Source organism: Ostrea edulis, chromosome 5 (genome assembly GCF_947568905.1).
Source record: "Ostrea edulis chromosome 5, xbOstEdul1.1, whole genome shotgun sequence".
NCBI classification, from domain to species: Eukaryota; Metazoa; Mollusca; class Bivalvia; order Ostreida; family Ostreidae; genus Ostrea; species Ostrea edulis.
The window spans coordinates 85,418,432-85,443,058 of NC_079168.1; the positions used below are offsets into that span (position 1 = coordinate 85,418,432).

Consider the following 24,627-nt stretch of genomic DNA (forward strand, 5'->3'; position numbering starts at 1 on the left):
ACGCAGTCTGCTCTTCTGCATGATGTATGCGAGGCTTTTTAAGTTGACTTGAGTGAGGAGGGATTCAAACAGAATGGTATGCTCAGGCTTCACCAAACAGATCCATCTTATCATTGCTTTGTCGTTACACTGCAATTTCTTTCTTAGTGTTTGCAGAAACAGCCCAAGTTTCGGAGCCATACATAAGCACACTTCTGACACATGAGGAGTAGACACGCCCTCTAGTAGCTGTTGGTAGGTGCTTGTTGGTTAGGATTGGTAGCAGCTCTCTAAACTGTTTCCAGGCAGCCTTGCAACGTGTAGCTGCTGCGAGTTCACAGCCTCCACCTGATGACAGCATGTCGCCCCGGTAGCAAAAGTCTGTCACTACTTCAAGCGTGCTGTCACCAATACCAACCTCCGTCATTGGTCTGCCATCTATTGGTCTTGCCGCACCAGCGCAGCGCAAACACTTATAGTGAGGATCTGCTTTGAGAGGGCCCTCTATGCCACTGCACTTTTTGTTGAATATAAATCATATCAAACCACAAACCATGGGAGATCCTATTATTTCATATAATTCCAATGTTTTAGTCGAGTTGCAACGAAGTTGAACTCGGCTATTGGTTTGGTGATGCGGGCGGGTTGGCGGGCAGGCGGTTGGGCGTCAACAATTGGTTTTCGGATGTTAACTCGAAAAGTTTACAATCTAATCAAATGAAACTTTGATATATTGTTGGGTACCAGGTAAGGAAGCCCCTATTGATTTTGGAGAAAAATGGTCAAAGGTTAAGGTCACAGTGACCAAAAATAGATTGAAAATTTCAGAAAAATTTGGTTTCTGGATGATAACTCAGAAAGTTTAAATTCGAGTCAAATGAAACTCTGATATATTGTTGAGTACCAGGTAAGGAAGACCCCTATTGATTTTTGAGAAAAATGGTCAAAGGTCAAGGTCACAGTGACCGAAAATAGAATGAAAATTTCATAAAAATTTGGTTTCCGGATGATAACTCAGAAAGTTTAAATCCGAATCAAATGAAACTTTGGTATATTGTTGGGTACCAGGTAAGGAAGATCCCTATTGATTTTGGAGAAAAAAGGTCAAGGTCACAGTGACCAAATATAGAATGAAAATTTCAGAAATATTTGGTTTCCGGATGATAACTCAGAAAGTTTAAATCCGAATCAAATGATACTTAAAGATATCTTTACGTACCAGGTAAGGAAGACCCCTATTGATTTTGGAGAAAATAGGTCAAAGTTCAAGGTCACAGTGACCGAAAATAGAGGATAGAATACAGATACAAGAAATAAACTTTAGTTTTGAAAATACATGAGGGTATGCACTACAACATTTCATGCGTGCGTACTCTTCACGAAGTGCTGACGTGCTTCATAATGTATGCTAGCATGAAGCATCGCAGTTCTTTCATAAAACTGAAATATATTTCTTAAATGGCATCACAGTACATGTGTTAAAGATGTCAAAATACATCACAGTTTTATACTTTTATAAATGGCAAAGCTGAAGGAACTAGGTATACTTATTGTCCAGCTTGTCCCTAAGTGATTCTAAAGTACATGATAAACAGATGCATTTGTATGAGTTTGTTATTAAATGTGTAAGATACAAGGTATATAAAACCAACAAAGATCTTGATAAGGAATCGTGAATTTACTATGTTAGATGTCACAAACACACAGATTTTCCTCCATTTTCTTTGACCTGACCAAAATTTGCTATTTTTAGAACTATTTGGCTTCAAAAAGTGCAAGTGGGTGTCGTGTATCAACCAAAGTGAAATTGAAATATGTTCAACTTGATTTTAATGTAGCAAATACCAAAAAAATTGTTTGATTTAAGTGATGCCCAAATTTCTCCATTTCATTGTTCATGAACCAATATATCAAAGCTGTGGAGGTTGAATTAGCTGATGTTATGTGTTTGATAATTAACGTTGTTAAATTCCAGCGGCTGGTATCCCAGACTTCAGGTCCCCGGAGACAGGACTGTACCACAACCTAGAGAAGTACAACCTCCCCAACCCACAGGCCATATTCACTCTGGACTATTATCAGGTGATTGCTGCATTTTAAACTTCTTACATTTGGTCATATTTACTAAATTAAAGACTAGACTTTTTGACATCATAGACAGTTGCTTCTTCAACAAAAATTGAAAAAGGAAATATTCATATCTAGTGATCAGTCATTCAAAAACTTACTTTGTGAAACACCACTCTGATTCCACGCACAAGTACTCTGAAGTTGAAATAAAAAATATGCTAGAGTTTCTCGTTGACAATATCTTCGTGGTCTTTGGTGATCAGGTCTTCCAACATGGAATTCCAACATTGGAATTCCCATGGATATGAATTGTGCTCCTTTATTAGCTGACCTGTTTCTATATTCATATGAAGCAGAATTTATTCAAAAACTTCTACGTGAGCAGAAAAAATCTCTTGCTGTGGCCTTCAATTCGACATTTAGATATATCAATGACGTTTTGTCTATTAACGATGATAACTTTCATTCATATGTCAATTCGATTTATCCCTGTGAGCTCGAAATAAGACACCACAGAGTCATCCATTTCTGCTTCATACTTAGATATTTAATTTAAAGTAGACATTAACGGCAAACTGACAACTCAACTGTGTGACAAACAGGATGATTTCAGCTTCTCCATCGTCAACTTCCCATATTTATGTAGCAATATTCCATTATCATCTGCATACGGTGTTTATCTCTCTCAACTGATTCAATACGCAAGAGCTTGTTCTGCGTATAGTCAGTTTTTAAATCGAGGCAAGCTACTGACAAACAAGTTGATGGTACAGGGGTTTCAGCAGTCTCGATTGAAGTCAGCATTTCGCAAATTCTATGGTCATTATATCGATCTAGTTCGTCAGTACAACCTATCATTGGGTCAAATGCTGTCTAATGTGTTTCATACCGATTGTTAGGCTGTTCTTGGCACACTGATTTTGACTACGGATAACTCTGTTTATCTGATCAGGATGTAGGGCTCACGGCGGGTGTGACCGGTCAACAGGGGATGCTTACTCCTCCTAGGCACCTGATGCCACCTCTGGTGTGTCCAGGGGTCTGTGTTTGCCCTACTATATATTTTGTATTGCTTATAGGAGTTATGAGATTGATCACTGTTCGTTATCTTCATCTTTCACTTATGAACTATAACTCATTCAGGGATATGGCTTATGGTTGTGATTTATGGTCTATGACATATGGTCTTTGACTTAAGGGCTATGGTTTATGGGTTGTGACTTATGGTCTATGACTTAAAAGTTATGACTTAAGAGCTATGATTAAGTTTTGGCTACAATATGGAGTACAGAATTTATACCATTCATATCCCTGACAGAATTAGGAGACTGGGATGAGATGTGGTTGTGGCCTGTGGCTTTCTTCTAATGTAATTCTAAAGACAGCAATAATTCATGTTTAAGGTCAAACTTTTGTAGGAAAATCCTGAGCCCTTTTGTATGTTAGCAAGAGAACTGTGGCCCGGGACTTTTAAGGTGAGGACACATAATCTCATGTAATTTCATTGAGAAATAGTTTTACCCAAGTCTAGTTTTAGAAATTAATCATGTGACCTTCTTCTTTTAGCCAACACCATGTCATTATTTCATTAAAATGCTGGATGAACGTGGACTGTTAAAACGACACTACACACAGGTAAAGATAAGCACAGTTTTTAGTTTGTTTTTTTTTTGTTTTTTTTGTTGTTTTTTTTATTGGTTTTTGTACACATAATAAAGTACATGAATACAACAAGTCATATATAATTATCATTATGTGCATGGAGAGAGATAGTGAGAAAGAGAGAAAAAGAGAGATGCATGTTTTAAGTAAATATTAAGTTCCATCTGTTCCATTGAGTATCAAATTTTTTCTTTTCACCATTCTTATATGCTATATATTTTTGTGTTTCATAAAATAATTTCATTTGTGATATTGCAGCGGGCAAGTTTAAAGGTTTCTTAGTGCATCTTTCAGTATAGACATAATACTTCAGAAATAAAATAATAATGTGTTGTATATCACTATTATTTTCAATACAAGCTAAAATAAAGGATTTCTTTGTAATTGTAATCTGTCGCTCAGTCTTGTCTTCTAAAAATTGTTTGAATTCTACAAGAAATAATTGTAAACAATTACATTCCCATAAAATATGTTCTATTGTTTCCTCTTCAGAGTGACAAAAGTTGCAATATTTAGAATCTATTCTTTTTATTTTGAACAATTATGAATTTGTTGCTAAAATTTTGTTTATAATTCTGTACTGAAACCAGTGGAGCTTACAGTCTTTTGTCACTCTGAAGGGCATTTTGTGGATTATTTTCCATTCCCTGTCGTCTACATCTAAAAGCTCACTCCATTTCTTTTTGCCAGCTGAGACCGAGTTATTTTTATTAAGAATTTCATAAAAAAAATTTGATTTGTAACATTTCAAAATTGTGTAAGTATTTGTCATAATTAATGGACTTGTGAGCTTCATGATGTTTTTTCCAGGGTCTGAGTTTTTGCATGGATAATGCTGTTGTATTCTAAAAAAATTATCCTAATGTTTGTATAAATATCACAAAAATGTTTAAAACTAAAAAGTGAACCATCTTCATTAATAATATCATTAATCAGTCTGATGTTGCTGTCAAACATTTGTTTATTAAAAAATGGTTTTCCACCAATATGAATATGTGGGTTATAAAATAGAGGTGAATCTAGATAAGCACAGTTTTGATATTCTTTATTAGATGTCGAGATTTAATAGAATTTTGAAAAAAAAAAAATTTGGGTTTTTTTTTTTTTTTTTTTTTTTTTTTTAGATGCAATGACATTTTGAAACCTTTGTCAAATAGTTTACAATAAAAAATCTCGTAAAGTATTTGATACTGAAAAAGTTTAAATATTTTTTATAGATTTTATCAGTTATCTATTAGAAAAATGATGTCAAGGGCAATAACTCCTATGCTGGTATTTTCTCTGTGGTATATCTATTATACAATGGTTTTCCTGATATCCATGATTAATTTATATATATTATAAAGCAGCAGTTTTTTATACGCCCGTCATTAGACAGAACGTATTATGTTATGGCGCTGTCTGGGCATCTGGCTGGCTGTCCGTCCTAGGTCAGTTTTCTGAACTTTTTTCCATAACGGATGCATGTATGACTTTGAAATTTTGTCACAATTTCTTTCTCAAGAAGCATAAAAGCAAGTTTGCATTTCAGCTGGATTGGTGCACTTTTGACCTACTTTAGGGCTATAAAATTACAAATACAGATATTGCCCTGAAATTTAGTCACAGCTTCCTCTTGGAGGAATACAAGTTCAGTTTGCATTTCAGCTGGATTGGTCTGTGCTTGACCTACTTTTGGGCTAAAAATAGGTCAAACAGTTTTCTGGGCTTTTTTAATTACATATACAGATATTGCCCTGAAATTAAGTCACAGGCTTCCTCTTGGAGGAAGACAAGTTCAGTTTGCATTTCAGATGGATTGGTCAATCCTTGACCTACTTTCAGGCTAAATATAGGTCAAACAGTTTTCAGTCAAACAGATTTCTTTTCAGTATGGTCACAGGTATTGCACTGAAATTTTGTCACAACCTCCCTTTCAGAGAAATACATAATCAGTTCACATGGCAGATGGATTGGTGCACCATGACTCACTTTAAGGCTTTTTTATACAGGATGTGTGTGGTATCAATTCAAAGTGCATAATATGCTTCCAGGTTGAATTTCACTGTTTGATGTTGTACCATTTGCGGTACTCTTGTATGAAATTTTTTATTATGCTCTTTTTATGCATGTATGACATCTTTCAAAAGGTGGCAATATAACATACACATTTTCTTTTGTTATTTTGGTTAAATTAGTGGAAATTATCACAGTTTTTTAACTTTGAACACAATATATAATGCGGAGTCACATGAGGGTGGAGTTACCTTAACCAGTTTTATGTTTTGAATCTTTAGGAATGTGACATCATACTCCTGAAGATTTGAAGAGTGAAACAGATTGAATTATTTGATTTATAGTGATGAACAATAATGTGTTGATTAGATCTCAATTATGTTTATCTCTCTCTCTTTATCTAATCTCTTTCTCTCAATTTCGAGAAGATCATGCAAGATACACACTGCTTTTGAAATATGATGATAGAATTGTAATTGTTATGCTGTCACACGGAATCCTAGCAGTGCGCTAGACTGTTCAACCATCTAGACAAGACTTGTCTTGCATGCTGCACACTTAGGAAATTTGGTTCGTGTTGGTCGGTATGTCTGTCAGCTGGTAGACCAAGTGTTATCCACTCAATATCTCAAGAACCCTTTGTTCAACAGACATCAAACTTATTACACTGTAAGGAGTAGTGTAGAATAGGAGAGAGGAGAAAATCTGTGGCTGGACCGGGAATTGAACCCGGGACCTCTCGCATTACTAGTCAGGTGCTCTAACCTCTGAGCTATCCAGGCCAATATCCACGGTCCGTGTAGCTCTAATTACGACACTAGATTACCCATAATGATTTTAAGGTCTCAAGGTCAAAGATCAGCTCATGAACTCGATATCCTGTGAACCCTTTGATTTCAGACTTCAAACTTGGTTCTCAAGTGACTGGTTATTTGGAAATGTCTGCTCAAGAAATCAAACTTCTGTTGCTGCTTCTGACTGGTCACTACAGATATTCTAAATCTGAAGTTGATCCTTTTTAATATTGCCACATGGAGGGGGGGGGGGCATATATATTTCTAAAACATCTCTTGTTAACTTCCAGAACATTGATACTTTAGAGAGTATGGCTGGCCTGGATCCTGATAAGCTTGTGGAAGCTCATGGGTCATTCAGTAAGTGTCACTGTCTGAAGTGCCGGGAATACTACTCACAGGACTGGATGAAGGGTGAGTGCATGAAGACTGAAGCAGGTTTACAAATGTCAATATTCAGCTGTTAGTTAGCCTAATTCATAATCTACATAATTGTACTTACATAATCAAAGAGTTTGTTAACTGAGCTAAGTACAACATATGTTATTGGCCAAAAATATTCGCCCCACAAAATGAGGTCCAATTTTTAAAAAAATTCTTAAAGCAAATTTTACTATAATTTGATGAAAAGCTTATGAATTGCTTTCTGTAGTCCATTATTTACAAAAAAAACGTTTGTTGCTCTCAGGGTACAACAAAGTATTCATGTTCTATTTCACTTTCCACAAACACAGAGGACATTTTGGACACAGGATTTATATTGCTTCTACAGATAGGTCAACAGCAGATAGATCTATCATGTTCTCCTTTGATGTTTTTGAAGTCAAAGTGACATTTTTAAGGGAAAAAAAACATTAGCAGATAATGAAATGCTTTAAGATTACTTCTTGTGTTAAATTACAATTACAAAAAATTGAGTGAAACTAGTCATAAATATTATCATGCTGTTATGACTTTAGAATTACAAGGTTTGAAAAAAATATATTCCATATCTTCAATATTTCACATGAATTATCACATTGGAGTTGGGTGTTTTCTTATATACCGGGGTATTTGGTGTAGAGAACTAAAAGTTTATATATTTTTCACAATTTTAAGAATTTTAGATAATGACAGAGAATTCCAATATCACTAGGTGTTTTACATCATAATTAAAGACAGATAGATGACAGGTAACCCATCAATGATTTATGGGTCCTTTACCTTTAATCATCCATTTTAAAGATTTTTGCATTTACAGAGCCAACTTGTGTCCTATGAACCTATTTCTGATAGATTGACATTTTGTTGGGATGTAATTTCTTTGTATTCTCTACATTTTAAAAATGTTTATTTCATGTGGCTCCAGAATTCTTGACAGTTTTACGATTCACACATCCATTAGGGCTCAATACAGTATTCATCCACAACTCTTTAATGCCACAATTTATTATACTGCATATGCCATATCAATGATTTCCTACATTATGGTAAAGGTGATCCAAGGTTTCAATCTGAACCATAAATGACTACAATAAATACTGTCTGGTATGTACAGTGTATGATGCTGCGTTGTGGTCTTCATGATTAAAGGAACTTACCATTTTCATATGTACAGTAGAACATACTTATAAGGCCAATTCAACTTAATTCATAGATTATCATCCCCACCCGCCCCTCAAAAATCGACCTGCTCCAATTTTTTTATTTTGCGAAACTTGCGATTTCTGGAAAATTTTCCTCGTCCAACTCCGGTATTTACACTTCTTGTTTATATTTTTGGTATAGCAACGTGAAAAGCCACATGAAGAAAATAGATATGGTTTTCTTAATTTCTTACGGGCGTAAATGAAAGAAAGGGATTAATGTTCTTCCTATCTTGAAGAAGTTTTGTATCTTTCTGTGTTTGAAATTAAGCCTAGCTAACCTGGAATTTATCTGTGAAATGAGCATAGATTGATATCCATCTGGTATTGACAAAAACTCGTTTGTCATTAATATTTTTCTCAGAAATTAAAAATAAATAAAATCCTCCCACTTGCCCCATACTTTTTGCTGACCCTGGATAATCTACTAAGTAAGTTGAATTGACTTAATGAACACACTTTTAATGAATTTACATTTATTGCAGCAATGTGATATCTACAGTATAATCTGTCTAAACCGGCTATGTGTGGTTCCAAAGAAATTGGCTGGTTTGCACAGAGTCCGGAGTGCAGAATGTTGACAAGAATGAGAGTTGCTTCCCTTGTATTCACTATCTATGCATACGTGTGTAATGATTGCTAACGTTTTAATATATCACAAAAGAATTCAAAATGTAAAAATATAAATGTCAGTGTTTTATTGTCATGCTCATTTGAAAAAGTTTCAATTTTTATTAAACAGTTTAAAATCTGGGAATTATTCGCGCAATTTTCTGTTGGTAAATTGTCGATTTCGTCTACATCATCGCCGTTATCAAGTGCTACATTATGTACGTTCGTCAAGTTTGCGTTGTGTTCATCTAAAATTTGTCTTTCCCAGCTTTCATTGTAAATGTATCGCTTTCAATTGTCTCAATTTGTGAAACGGAAACTGATGTAATGCCGAGTGATCGACCGGACATGGCGAGTTGTGCTAACTAACTGCATATCATCACTGTCTGACTCGCCGTAGAGCTCCGAGATGTCCACGAGGGGAAACCCTGCTTTTTGAAAACATAACAGGATTGTTACCGATTTTGTTTCATTCCAAGAATGTATCAAATTCATTGATTAATTGAACTTTGTTCTCGTCTCTGTCATTAGGGGGAGGGCGCCATTACCTCGTGCGTGGTGCTGTCATAATTGAAAAGTGCACCCCCTAAAAATCAGGTTTTATTTTAAACTGATCGCGACTCCTCGCCAGTTGCACTCTTTTACTTACCTGTGGCTTCCCTTGAGACACCCTTTGTGTACACCGCGTGTGATCGACCGAATACCAACAGGTTGGTCATTGTGGGGTGGCTGGTTTGAATGTGATGATTAGAGCTATTTACGAGCAGTTGGGACCTTGTGTACACCGAATACAATTAGGGTGGTGTATCAACGAGCAGCCGGTTTAAACAGGATAATTAAAGTTAATTGATAGCAGTAGGGACTGTGTAAGCCAGCCGATATACAGAATATGCAGTATACGGAGTACAGGGAATTATTAATAAAGGATTTGTTAAAGAAATGTTAGGGACTATATTTTGTGGCCGGAATTGACAGAGCGCCAGAGTACTCAGAGGCCAGTTTGGACAAATTATACTGTATAACCCTGTGAGAAGAGAATAACAGAATATTTTTGGATATAATGAAGTTTGGTTAGGGCTGTTCCAGAAATGATCAAATGGGGGGGGGGGGGGTCAGGCGGCAAATGATATTTTTTTGTGTGGGTGGTCCTATTTTTTCATATTTTATTTGGTCTGTGGTTGGACTGTTAAAAAAATATTTATTATGGGTAGTGGGTAGTTTCTATTGTTTTATTTTGTGCCACGTGGGTGTTCAGTTTTCAGAATATTTTTATTGTCGCTCTTGTCGTGTTGGTTACAAAACGTCGGAGGGAAAATTGAAAACGTGCTTTCGAAATGCTGCTTTAGAAATCGGAAATCGGAAGTAACATAGAACTATTCGAGTTGTCGCTCTTTGCAGCACATAACTTTCCATTACGGCACTCTTCAAATTAGAGGCGCGTTTAGTAGGGTCCCTTTGGACGTGATGGCGGTGAACCCTGTTCTGTAGATTATTACAGTTTACAGTGCATCGATTTTGGGAATATTTTGAAACCAATAGGTATTCCATTTTCTAATCAAAATAGGCAAACCTTAGTTGATTTATACGAGGGTACCGATGCGTTATATTTATCAGTCAGTGTGATGGTGATATAGAGGCCCCTGGGCACGGGCTCCATTAGAAGATGAACGATTTGTGGAAAAACATATCCATACCCATTTCATGATAATAGCATCGTTTGGACTCCCAATCTTTCCAACATTCCCGCCATAGATGCCTTTGATTGTTGATGTGACATCGTTTCTTCAGAACTACTGTGATACAATGTCGCACAGGCATTACCGCGTCATTGACTAGAATATTTGTCCCGAAAACCTCGCGAGATTTGTACCGTTTTCATTTTTAAAAATATTTTTGTGGTGGGTCTGGTTAGTTTTTGTTTTAATTAGATGGGTCATTGTAAAATGAGTTTATCAATTTGATGGGTCATGGGGTAATTTTTTATTTTTTTTTTATGGGTGCTTGGTATATACAAAAGGTGCCTCCCAAACCCCAACCCCCCCCCCCCCCCCCATGCATTTATTTCTGGAATAGCCGTTACAATGAACTGTATTTTGCTGGCCCTGGAAGTTTGCTATAATAACAGTGTTTTACTGTATAATGAAGTTTGGTTATAATGAACTGTCTTTCGTTGGCCCTGGAGGTTTGCTATAACTATGTTTTACTGTATAATGGAGTTTGGTTTTAATGAACTGTTTTTTGCAGGCCCTGGAAGTTTGCTATAATAACAGTGTTTTACTGTATAATGAAGTTTGGTTATAATGAACTGTCTTTCGTTGGCCCTGGAGATTCGCTATAATAACCATGTTTTACTGTATAATGAAGTTTGGCTATGACAAACTGTTTTGTGCAGGCCCTGGAGGTTCGCTATAACTGTGTTTTACTGTATAATGAAGTTTCGTTGTAATGAACTGTATTTCACTGGCCCTGGAGGCTAACCCTGGAAGTTTAGTAACCATGTTTCATTATGTAAGTCAGATCAAATTTTAACTGGATTTGACCCTCAATTTCAGATCCAGCAATGGGTCTTAATATTTTTCCTCAATTTTATATCCTTGTTGTTTGATGATGTTAAGATGTCTTTTTTTCATTTCAACAACGCTGCAGAGAGATAAATTTCATATTGTGTTATAGTTTTATTTTCATGAAATACTTTTTAACACTGGCCATTCAAGCATCTTTCATTGGAGGGTTTACTGGCCCAAATCAAACACAATGAATTACATTTTTAGCTCTTTTGAGCTGAAGGCTCAAAGAGCTAATGCTATGGCCATTTGTGCGGTGTGCGTAAACTTTTTAGAAAAAGGGCAATAACTCAAGAACCCCTTGGCCAATTTTTTTAAAATTTGTTACAGGGTATCATTGGCCCAAGGGCTTTCATACATACTAAATAGAGGGATGTGACCCTTTAACAAGGGGAGATAATCAGGAAAATACAAACAAAAGTAGTGGTTGCTAAAAAATCTTCTTCTCAAGAACCAATGGGCAGATTATCACCAAACTTACACATAAGGATGAGGATATGTTGTAGATTAAAAATTGTTCAAGGCATTACCCTGGGGCAAAGGGCGTGGTCTCAAGGTCACTTCAAAGTTGACCTAAATTTATATTTCCTTAAATCTTTGATATTTTAGTCATTATAAGGACTAGGATCATCAAATTTTGACAGTTGATGCATCTTAGGACCTTGTGTGAAGTTGTCTCAAAAGTAGGTCACGTTGACCTACTTTTTGAATTTTGCAGGTATTTATTTTAAAATTAATTTTGATGCATATCTTGGACACTTTGAAGCCTATGATCATCAAAACTTGTCAGTTGGTGGATCATGGGACCTTGAAATGCGTCAACTGAAAAATAGGTCACCGTGACCTACTTTCTGAATTTTATGGCTTATCATTTATAGATATATTTTAATTTGTTATTTCAAATACCGAGAGGTTTAGAATCATCAAATCTTGTAAGTTGATGCATCTTGAGGCCTTGAAACATATTTATAAAAAAAGTAGGTCACAGTGACCTACCTTTTGAATTTTGCAGATATTCAAATTTCACATTTTCAATTTTAGATGCATATTTTGGGCACTGTAAAACCTAGGATCATCAAACTTTGTCAGTTGATGCGTCTTCAGTCTTCGGTTTGTGTCGACCAAAAAGTAGGTCACCCTGACCTACTTTTGGTATTTGACAGCTGAATTACTTTATTTCAGACACTATTTGACCTACAATCATCAAACTTTGTCAGTTGATGCATCTTGAGTCTTCGGAGTGTATCGACCAAAAAGTAGGTCACTGTGACCTACTTTTGGCATTTGACAGTTATATTTATATATTTCAGTCACTAATTGACCTACAATCATCAAACTTTGACAGTTGATGCATCTTGAGTCTACGGAGTGTGTCGACCAAAAAGTAGGTCACCTTGACCTACTTTTGGAATTTGACGACTATATTTATATATTTCAGATACTATTTGACCTACAGTCATCAAAATTTGTCAGTTGATGGGTCTTGCATGTTCGAAGGGTTTCGACCAAAAAGTAGGTCACCTTGACCTACTTTTGGAATTGGACGGCTATATTTATATATTTCAGATACTATTTGACCTACAGTCATCAAACTTTGTCAGTTGTTGGGTCTTGCATGTTCAAAGGATTTCGACCAAAAAGTAGGTCACCTTGACCTACTTTTGGAATTGGACGGCTATATTTATATATTTCAGACACTATTTGACCTACAGTCATCAAACTTTGTCAGTTGATGCGTCTTGCATGTTCAAAGGGTGTCGACCAAAAAATAGGTCACCTTGACCTACTTTTGGAATTGGATGGCTATATTTATATAATTCAGATACTATTTGACCTACAGTCATCAAACTTTGTCAGTTGCTGGGTCTTGCATGTTTGAAGGGTGTTGACGAAAAAGTAGGTCACCTTGACCTACTTTTGGAATTGGACGGCTATATTTATATATTTCAGATACTATTTGACCTACAGTCATCAAACTTTGTCAGTTGATGGGTCTTGCATGTTCGGAGTTCGCTGACCAAAAAGTAGGTCACCATGACCTACGATTGGAATTTGACAGCTATATTTCAATATTCAGATACTAATTGGCTTAAAATCATCAAACTTTGTCAGTTGATATTTCTTGGGTTCTCAAAATGTGTAAACCAAAAAGTAGGTCACATTGACCTACTTTTTTTGAATTCTTAGGATTTAACTAAAGATTTAGAATACTAAGAGGCTAAGAATAGAAATGGTGGGGTTGTACAATTTATCAGAAGAGCGATTCTAGGCCCTTGGGCCTCTTGTTAATATAAACATGTATTACATTGGGCTGTGTATTCCATTTAGCAGCTAAATCAAGTACAGCACTACTATGTCTTGTGTGTATATATATATATTTATGTGGTACATTTAGAAAGTGCTAAATCAAATCCACACTAGCTTGTTTAAAAATCAATTTCTGTCAAAAATCGTGCACACTAGATATACTGTCAAACCTCGTTATCTTGAACTTGATGGAGCTGATAAAAAAATTGAGGGTTTGGGATATTGAGGTTAAAATACATAAAGAAAATGTAGTTTGGACTTTTAACTCACTTCCACATATCCGAGATAACGATGTTCAGATACAGAACACCAGATATAATGCATTTACAGTAATACGTAATAGTCTTAACTTTTTTGTGACCAGGGAAAATTTTAGACAAAGAACTGGAAATTCCAAAGTGTGAGAGGGAAGATTGTGATGGAATAGTTAAACCTGGTAAGTATCAGAAAAATAGAAATTAAATGTAATATTTTTATTGAAAACCATTTTAACAGAATAATGTCTAATAAGAGTTATCTTATCTTTTATTTTGAAGATATTGTTTTCTTCGGGGAGAGGCTGCCTGTAAGATTTGCCCATTGCGTCTCGCAGGTAAAACTTTTGTAAAATGGAAAGTTACAACCTGTTTATTATACAAATTCATAGAATTATCACATTGTCAATGTATTTCACATAGAAATTAAAAATACACAGCAATTCGTAATGCCTGGCATTTTACATTACGGTCATAGGATACCTTAGGATGGATGCATCAAATGAAGTAGGATTTTGTGCTTGTGTGGTTTTTTTTTTAATTACTTGATCAAACAATAATGTAAATCAGTCATTAAATAATGAAGTGCGCCAATAAAAAAGATTGTTTCTGAAGGATTTCAACTCTTTCGTAATGTTTTTTCATTGAATTTTCAAGTAAAGATTTGTGAATAATGCAAAAATAAAAGTGGTTTCTTTGGAAAAAAAATTGCGGTAAATGCATGTATGGTTTTTAGCAACATTAAAACATTAAATTTTACAAATAGTTTTACAAATTCTATAACAATTTATTTTGGGTATCCTATGTCCTTAATAGAGCCTTCTCACATACTGGGTGTTAATCACTACTACACACAAGCGTCCGGTGTGGAAATAGAGTGGTACAGTATCTCTGATCTCTGTCATTTTAGGATTTTAGTTCATGTGACTTGCTGATAATTATGGGGACGTCTCTAACCGTGCAGCCATTTGCTTCACTTACAAGCAGGTGAATGCAATTTACTTTTACATATGATGGTTTGTACAATATACAATTGTTTACTTGGCTAACAGTAATTATGTGAGCCCTCAAGGGATGAACTATTGCCTGACATGAAGACCTAAGTGAGCATTTTTGTACAGAATCTGTCCGTCTCCATAAACTTTCAAATCTTTTTCTCTTCATAAGAACTACTGGGTTAATTTCAACCAAACTTGGCACAAGGTATATTTGGGTAAAGGGGATTAAAGTCTGTACAGTTCTACAGGGCAGGTGTCTTCTTCCAAAGGGAAATACAATTTATTAAAAAATTTGAAAGACTAGTTGTATTTAGTGCTTCCACATGTTACAATTTTGCTGGGAAAAAAATATCACTTATCTTTAATCATTTCGGGGTCAATATTTCAACAGAAGTCACACGTGGTGGGGTCACAAGTGGGGTAGTTTGATACAGATACTTGGGGCATGGATCATGCAATATTAAGGAAATCAAGCTCATTTGAGTGTTTATTTCCACAGCAAAATTCTACTGGAAAACATTGACCAAGCACGATTGTCTCGCTGATGTGCCAAATACAACTAACCTTTTGAAAATAAAGTGATGACTTTCTAAAAGATCTTGTCAACAAGAACCACTTGACTAGAAAAGCCAAGATTTTCTTGAAAGCTTGCTTATATAAGCATGACACATTCCCTTCCCGCCCCACCACTCCAACCCCCACCCCCACCCACCCCCAACCCCACCCACCGCCAACCCCACTCAGACATTTGTGGGGAGTGAATAGACAGGATGATCCGAATATTTATGCCCCCATTTAAAGAAGAGGGGCATATTGCTTTGCACCTGTCCATTGGTTTGTTGGTTGGTAGACCACATGTTGTCCGCTCAATATCTTGAGAACCATTCACTTGATCGTAATAATATTTCACATACGGGTTGGTTATGAGTAGAAGAGGACCCCTATTGAAATTGAGGTCAAAAGGTCAAGGGTCAATCCACTTTGGATAATAGGAAGATAATGTCCGCACAATATCTTGAGAACCCTTTCCTTGACAGACATCAAACTTGGTACTCTAGTACATTGTAAGGAGTAGATGACTCCTATTGATTTTGAGGTCACATGATGAAAGGTCAAGGGTTAAACTAGACATATGAATATACTGTCCGCTAGTGATGGGCAATCGATATCGGTTTAAAATCATAATCGATTATCGTTTTGTAATCGGGAGTAGAAAACCAATTGATTTTTGATTAATAATTATTTTTCTATGATATTTAATTATAAAAATATATTTTTTATTCAGTATTATTTGTTTAAACCTTCTGCACCACCATGTATGTTGCTTTCTCTATATGAATACTGCATGAATGAACAAAACCAGTCATTCATGCATTATTTTTTATCTAACAGCAAACTACAATAAAACTGGCACTAACCTTGAGACTGAAGCAGATATTTAAAAAAAGAATAACACATGAACAAAAAAAAGATACATACAGTGATACTTGCCATTTTGAAATTAACTAAAATACAAAACCAACTCGGTCCTTGTTATCCACCATCTTTCCGGTTTTGACAGCGACTTTCGATTATAAAATTTCATAATCGATTATCGGATTCGGAAAAAGTAAACCAATCAATTTTTTTATAATAATCGATCACCGTCCCATCACTACTGTCCGCTCAATATCCTGAGAACCCTTCCCTTGTCAGACATCAAACTTGGTACACTGGTACATCCTGAGGGATAGATGACCCCTATTGATTTTGAGGTCACATGGTGAATCAGGTCAAGGGTTAAACAGGACATAGGAATATACTGTCTGCTCAATATTTTGAGAACTCTTTCAGACATCAAACTAGGTATATTGATCCTAAGGAGTAGATGATCCCTATTGATTTTGAGGTCACAGCTTTCAGCAGGTTGTAAATTACACTTGGCTTGTTAACCAATCAAAACTCATCTTACAAGTAATATAAGAAATGATAACCATGTTTTATCGACATAGCCAAGGATATCTTTTCTATGTTTTAACCACTCATTAGTTTAATCTATACTTTGTGAAGTGTGTAGTCTGGTATATTTGAAGTGTTATTTGTTATTTTTAGAGTTCCAGAGGAGACTCCAAGGCTGTATATCAACTTAGAGAAGACAGGAACCGGACCAGTAAGTCCTCGGAGTTGGGAGTGTTACTGTCTACGTAATACTGTCATGTGATCATGTTAAAAATTTAGAACTTCAATGAAAAAAATGATTGAAATTCCTAGTGCAATAATATTCCAAAGGATATTTTCAGATGACAGAGATACAATAATGTATTTAATTTCTATGAAAATGCAGTGTTATTACTGTCAGGAGTGTGTGAACGTTAACAGGTGCTTGTTGTCAGGAGTGTGTGAACGTTAACAGGTGCTTGTTGTCAGGAGTATGTAGATGTCAACAGGTGCTTGATGTCTGGAGTATGTGGAAGTTAACAGGTGCTTGTTGTCAGGAGTGTGTGAATGTTAACAGGTGCTTGTTGTCAGGGGTGTGTGAATGTTAACAGGTGCTTGTTGTCAGGAGTATATGGAAGTGAACAGGTGCTTGTTGTCAGGAGTGTGTGAATGTTAACAGGTGCTTGTTGTCAGGAGTGTGTGAATGTTAACAGGTGCTTGTTGTCAGGAGTATGTGGAAGTTAACAGGTGCTTGTTGTCAGGAGTATATGGAAGTGAACAGGTGCTTGTTGTCAGGAGTGTGTGAATGTTAACAGGTGCTTGTTGTCAGGAGTGTGTGAATGTTAACAGGTGCTTGTTGTCAGGAGTATGTGGAAGTTAACAGGTGCTTGTTGTCAGGAGTATATGGAAGTGAACAGGTGCTTGTTGTCAGGAGTGTGTGAATGTTAACAGGTGCTTGTTGTCAGGGGTGTGTAAATGTTAACAGGTGCTTGTTGTCAGGAGTATGTGGATGTTAACAGGTGCTTGTTGTCAGGAGTATGTGGATGTTAACAGGTTCTTGTTGTCAGGAGTATGGGGATGTTAATAGGTGCTTGTTGTCAGGAGTATATGGAAGTTAACAGGTGCTTGTTGTCAGGAGTATGGGGATGTTAGGTGCTTGTTGTCAGGAGTATGTGGATGTTAACAGGTGCTTGTTGTCAGGAGTATATGGAAGTTAACAGGTGCTTGTTGTCAGAAGTATATGGAAGTGAACAGGTGCTTGTTGTCAGCAGTATGTGAATGTTAACAGGTGCTTGTTGTCAGGAGTATGTGGATGTTAACAGGTATATTGATTTTGACTACGGATTACTCTATTCTGACCAGTCAACAGGGAACGCTTACTCCTCCTAGGCAACTGATCCCACCTCTGATGTATCCAGGGGTCTGTGTTTGTCTGATCCCACCTCTGATGTGTCCAGTTGTATGTGTTTGTCTGATCCCACCTCTCATGTGTCCAGGGGTCTGTGTTTGTCTGATCCCACCTCTGATGTGTTCAGAGGTCTGCATTTGTCTCATCCCACTTCTGATGTGTCCAGGGGTCTGTGTTTGTCTGATCCCACCTCTGATGTGTCCAGGGGTCTGTGTTTTTCTGATCCCACCTCTGATGTGTCCAGGGGTCTGTGTTTTTCTGATCCCACCTCTGATGTGTCCAGGGGTCTGTGTTTGTCTCATCCCACCTCTGATGTGTCCAGGGGTCTGTGTTTGTCTGATCCCACCTCTGATGTGTCCAGGGGTCTGTGTTTGTCTGATCCCACCTCTGATGTGTTCAGAGGTCTGCATTTGTCTCATCCCACTTCTGATGTGTCCAGGGGTCTGTGTTTGTCTGATCCCACCTCTGATGTGTCCAGGGGTCTGTGTTTGTCTCATCCCACCTCTGATGTGTCCAGGGGTCTGTGTTTGTCTGATCCCACCTCTGATGTGTCCAGGGGTCTTTGTTTTTCTGATCCCACCTCTGATGTGTTCAGGGGTCTGTGTTTGTCTTGCTCTACATTTTGATTGATGAGATTGATCACTTCTTGTTCTTAGTTGGATGTTGTATGATGTACTGTTTTGCTAAACTGCTTCTAAACCTGTAAATTAATTGGACATTTCCTTGTTTCAGACTAATCCATTTGCTATGCTTATGTTTGGAGGTGGTTTCAAATTTGATGATGAAGATAACTACAGGCAAGTATATACAAGTGATTTGAACATACTTTATTACATATATAATATACAGAAGGTTTGAACACAAGTTCTAACAACTTACGAGGTTCTCACCTTAGAATGATTGATATTAGTTAGGCTGTTAGTTAATCTCATGTTGGTCCAGTGGCGTAGCTAGGTTTGAAATATTTGCAAGCAGGGGGTCTAGGGGGCAGCAGTCCCTCAGAAGCTGAGGACATTTTTCGTAATATGTAATAAAAATTTAACGAAAATATTTGTAAGCACATGCTTACAGTGCTACAGTGTCCACTGTAGTCTCTGTCCGTCCTTATGAATGCTAAAGTTCAGGTTTTGATTTAATTATTCCAGTATCTTTAGTATGTTTATATAGAGAAAAAGACTTCTTATCTACACAATGCTTTTTACTTTCTTCATGCATGATGTATATATACATTCATATAGCCTTTCTTTAAAATATCTAAATCCTGATCAATACTAGGTGTGATTTGGCTCTTTATTTAATAGATCTAAGTGAGAACAAGGATGCTTCTCAATTTTATTCAGCTCCAAGTTTTGAAATTGCAATGTGTTTTTATGCCCCTGTAATCAGATTCGGAGGAATTTAGGTTTTTGGTCTGTCTGTTTGTCTGCAAAAACTTTAACCTTGGCCATATAACTTTTGAAGGTGATAGGGCTTTCATATTTTTTTATGGGTATTCCTTTCAAGACCTTTAGATAACAAAACTTTTGACCTCAAGATGTGATCTACTTTTGAAAAACTTTTAAATCAGGCTATAACTTTTGAATGTTTATCGACAGGGCTTTCATAATTTGTCTGTGTATTTTTTGTGACAAGACCTTTGTTTGGGTACCAGAATTACTGTGCTGTCATACAGGGGCATCAGTGTTTCACAAACACGTGTTGTTTTGTAGAGATGTCTTCTTGGAGGGTACTTGTGATGATGGCTGTTACAAACTGGCAGACATGTTAGGATGGGGAGTAAGTGCAGATCTTAGAATATGATACTATGAATGTATGTTTATTTATATATATTGTAATACATTTTGATTGATCAATGCACTTAAGTTTTAGTCAGGTAAAAGAGTATAACTATCATATTTTGACCTCATAGAATATAATATGACACACATGCAGTAAATCTAATGTAGACAGTTTGTGATTTTATAAAAAGCAATGAAATAATATTTTTAGAATGAGAATTATCTTTGCTAGCCAAGGGTTTTGGATCCACTTCACTTGCCACAGTTTGTTGGAAGCGGAGTGTACCGAAAACCCTGGGCTAAAGAAGATGAAAGAGAATAAGTAACCTCGGTCTTCAGATTTGAGGTTGTTGTTTTATAAGCTTCGGTAATTAATACAACGTGTGCCTCACCAGTATAACTCTGTTTGTTACAGCATTAATGGAATCTTATGACCGGGGCTAGTTTTTCCCTAGTTGAAAATTCCTTTTAGAGCTATATCTCATTACATGCTCCCTCTGCATATCCTCATGTTTTACAAATGTTGATTTTAAGTTGGACAATGTCACTTATTGGAAATCAGAAAAAGAAAAAAATTATCTATTGAAGATCACATCCTAACTGCTAATTATATATGTGTATATTATCTTCTTATTGTCTTGTCAAAAAATTTAATTCCTTTTCTTCAGGATGAACTTCGCAAAAGAGTGAAACAGGAACATAAGAGAATTGATGACGAAAATGTTGGTCAGAAAGGAAATACAAAATCAACTTCATCACCAAAAACCAAAGCCAAGCATTAATGTAAGAATGATTATTTTGTAACAAAAAATAAAGCTTTACCAAGCCTTTTATGGACTTTAACAACTCAACAGATTTCTGTAGGCAGTCAGTAACAAACCTTATAAGTAACAAGAGGTACTGTGAGCAATGCTCACTAAGAATAACCCCCGCTTACCCCAATCTCCCAAAGGGTGTTGTTAATAGGTATAAATTACCTCTTTCCTGAGTGTAAAAATATGGTATGCCTTTGTAGAAGGAAATGGAAGATATAGTCCAAACACAAATCCATGGTATAAACCTATAATTTTGACCTTGAGATCAAAGGTGAAGGTCATAAAGAGGTCATGAATGTACATGACACATAGTCTCATGGTGATACACCCATGTCTTATGGTATGACTATGTCAAAACCCTATAATTAATTTTGACCTTGAGGTCAAGGTCATATAGAGGTCATGAAGGTACATGACACATCGTCTCATGGTGATCCACCTGTGTGCCAAATATGGTATGCCTAAGTCAAAGAACAAAGATGTTATGGCCCAGACACGAATCTAGACAGACAGAGTGATTCCTATATACCCCCCGAACTTCGTTCGGGGGGTATAACAACATGTTGATGATAGGGCTTGTGTGAAATGAGAGGGGAATGGAAGTGTTCATGCTGTTTGAAAATGCATTGTACACCACAGCAGAATTATTTTCAGAAAACATTCATTAACGATAATTCAGACTTTTTATATGTGTACTATCTGTGTGTTATCCATGATACTCTACATCATGGTGTTACTGTTTCAGGTTAAATCCATCAAGAATTTACAGTTCAATGGATTTTGAAAATGCAAAGCATCAATTGTGATTTGGACAAGTGGCCCTTCCAGTGGTGGTTCATCGGTTAGATGTTCAGGGTCCCATTCAAATTCCACATTTAGGAGCTTTTCATAATGCTCTAGCCAAGTTTTCTCCTTTGCTTCTTGGTTCAATGACATCTCACCTGCGTCATTCTTTACTGGTTTGTCGCCCACAACATCAACATTCTCCCTTTATACATTGATACATGTACATAAGTTTTGACATTATAGTCATTACAATCATTAAGATGATTTTTCATGTACCACCAGACTTTTTCATTTTTGAATGTTATTGTATAGATGTAATGATATATTTTGTATGATCATGTATAGATTATTTACATTTGGGTTTTTTATTCAGCATTGGATTTTTTTTTTTAATTTAAGGTTCATGCACCCTCATATCCTACTAAAAAAAAAACCACAAAAAACTTTACAACTTTCATTTAATCACATTAATCTTCCACATAAAGTTTTAGCATACACACCATCCCAGTCATTTATGTTAATATAAACGAGCATCTCATTCAAAGAGTATATCCTTATGTCACACTGTATTTAATAGATATATATTTATTTGGTGTTAAAATGGAATCTAATGTATTAGCATTTACCCGTGTTTTGTTCGTGGTAATTTTGTACTTTTTTTAATGCATTGTTTTTAGCTCGCCGGAGCGGAAAGCTCAAGTGAGCTTTTCTGATCGCCTGTTGTCCGTCGTCTGTCCATTTGTAAACCTTTTTACTTTTTCAACTTCTTCTCCAGAACCACTGGGCCAATTATAACCAAACTTAGCCAAAAGCATCCTTGGGTGAAGGGCTTTCAAGTTTGTTCACATGAAGGGCCATGCCCTCTTCAAAGGGGAGATAATCGCAAAAATAGGGTGGGGTCATTTAAAATTCTTCTTCTCAAGAACCACTGGGCCAGAAGAGCTGAGATTTATATGTAAACTTCCTGACATAGTGCAGATTCAACTTTGTTAAACTCATGACCCCTGGGGTTAGGATGGGGCCAAATTAGGGGATCAAAATTTTACATGCAAATATATAGGGAAAATCATTAAAAATCTTCTGAAAAATCACTGGCCAGAAAAGTTTACATTTACATGAAAGCTTCATGACATAGTGCAGATTCAATTTTGTAAAAATCATGGCCCCCAGGAGTAGGTTGGGGCCGCAATAGGGATCAAAGTTTTACATTCGAATATATAAGAAAAATCTTTATATACATGTATGAGCTACGGTGACTCTGGTGAGCGATGTGGCCCATGTGCCTGTTGTTTCAGTTATAGCACTGACCTTTCATTTGCTAGAAGATATAGATATTAGGAGTCCAGGTTATTTGTATTGTGAGGATATAAAATCAGCATTGTTTTATATCTCCATAATACACCGTACTATTAACCAAGAAATTCAATATGCCATTAGAAAGTTCGCTCTGAACTTCAAGTTTTCTTAATGGTTATAACAAACATGCCTATGATGAATTCCCACTTATTGCGAAGTGATATTTATTGCCCTTGTGACAGGAAAATCACAACAAACAAAGGTTACAATGAACTGTTTTTGCTGGCCATAGACGTTCATTATAACCATGTTTTACTGAATAACGAAGTTTGGTTATAATGATGTTTTTTGCTGGTTCTGGAGATTCACTATAACCGTGTTTTACTGTATATTGAAGTTTGGTTATAATGCACTGTTTTTTGCTGGCCCTGGAGGTTTGCTATAACCGTGTTTTACTGTATAGTGATGCTTGTTATAATGAACTGTTTTTTGCTGGTCCTAGAGGTTTGCTATAACCTTATTTTACTGTACTAATTGTACAAGTGTACAAGTATTTTAATATCATTGACTGTTTTATGCTATAAACTGGTATTTTTTGTTGTTATGTGGTAAATTATTTTTATGATGTTACTGTACTCTATTTGTAGGTGTTGATACTAATCATTTCTTATTGACTGCAAGTCATATCCAACAAAAGTGCAATATGTCATATTGATGAGTTCCTGTGATAATGATGTGTTTCTATTAACTGCTTTACTCTATCAATCTAATTAAGATAGATCCTTGACCCTCCCTACATGAGTGGATCAAAGAATCTAATTTCAATTACATTGCAGACAGCAAAACTTTTCATTTAAATGACACATGCAGTAAATTATTTATGACCTACTTTTTGTTATCCTGTTTTTACTGTTACCTTTATGTGATAAGAGTTTTAGAATTTCATTTTATACTTGGAAGGGGGGGGGGGGGGGGGGGGGGGGGGGGGGGGGGGGGGGGGGGGGGGGCTCTGTGCTGATTCTCTTGACACACAGTTTTTTTCAGGGCCAAAAATTTCTCGGTTGTGGAGGGTTTTGATACATAATTATGAAACTGAGTTTAACAAACAGATCCAAGAGGAAAAATTAAAATGATGCCTCAAATAGCATTTTGATAATAAATTTTAGGGGTTAAACACCCACCCACCCCCATGATATTTATTTTACAGGATATATCAAGTTCCAATGTTATCCCTATATATATATATATATATAATAAACTTCGTTATTTTCATCCATTTTTCACTTCCTGTCGTATGTTGGACAGATTAAATAGAATAGCTATTAAAGTGTATGTTTCATTGTTTATTTCTTGTTATTCATTATTGGCATCAGTTTGTCATACCATGAAAGATAGCCAGAATAACGTAGCCCACTCCCACTTTTTAGGTCACCTGAGGAAAAACTGCCCAAAATTGACCAATTTTTAAAAATCTTCTCTGAACTGCACATGTTTAAGATAAACTACATGCATAGTGATGTAGAGCAGGAAGGCCTCTACCAAAATTGTAAATTTCATGATCCTCGGGGTAGGGGTTCTGACCCCAGGGTGGGGCCAAACTTGGTATATAGTGTTTATGTGTAAAACACTTAAATAACATCTTCTTTAGTGTTATTGATACTAAATTGAAACTAAATGGATTTTAGAAAGAGCAGGTAGTCTTTTTCCAAAATTGTAAATTTGATGATCCCCAGAGTAGAGGTTCTGACCCCAGGGTGGGGCCAAACT

At 36.2% G+C, this 24,627-nt stretch overlaps 1 protein-coding gene across 1 annotated transcript in view; it reads left to right on the plus strand.

The window, feature by feature from the left end:
• LOC125652644 (NAD-dependent protein deacetylase sirtuin-2-like) overlaps nucleotides 1–23,746 on the plus strand; it is a 29,993-nt gene extending 6,247 nt beyond the window's left edge. The window contains exons 6-17 of the mRNA XM_048881985.2: nucleotides 1,955–2,061; nucleotides 3,468–3,524; nucleotides 3,616–3,684; nucleotides 6,791–6,914; nucleotides 13,973–14,044; nucleotides 14,145–14,200; nucleotides 14,773–14,849; nucleotides 16,952–17,009; nucleotides 18,918–18,982; nucleotides 19,895–19,961; nucleotides 20,632–20,746; nucleotides 21,524–23,746. Of these exons, the coding sequence (XP_048737942.2) occupies nucleotides 1,955–2,061; nucleotides 3,468–3,524; nucleotides 3,616–3,684; nucleotides 6,791–6,914; nucleotides 13,973–14,044; nucleotides 14,145–14,200; nucleotides 14,773–14,849; nucleotides 16,952–17,009; nucleotides 18,918–18,982; nucleotides 19,895–19,961; nucleotides 20,632–20,745 (866 nt within the window). The 3' untranslated portion in view covers nucleotide 20,746; nucleotides 21,524–23,746. The remainder of the gene's footprint in view (nucleotides 1–1,954; nucleotides 2,062–3,467; nucleotides 3,525–3,615; nucleotides 3,685–6,790; nucleotides 6,915–13,972; nucleotides 14,045–14,144; nucleotides 14,201–14,772; nucleotides 14,850–16,951; nucleotides 17,010–18,917; nucleotides 18,983–19,894; nucleotides 19,962–20,631; nucleotides 20,747–21,523) is intronic.
• Nucleotides 23,747–24,627: the final 881 nt, after the last annotated feature.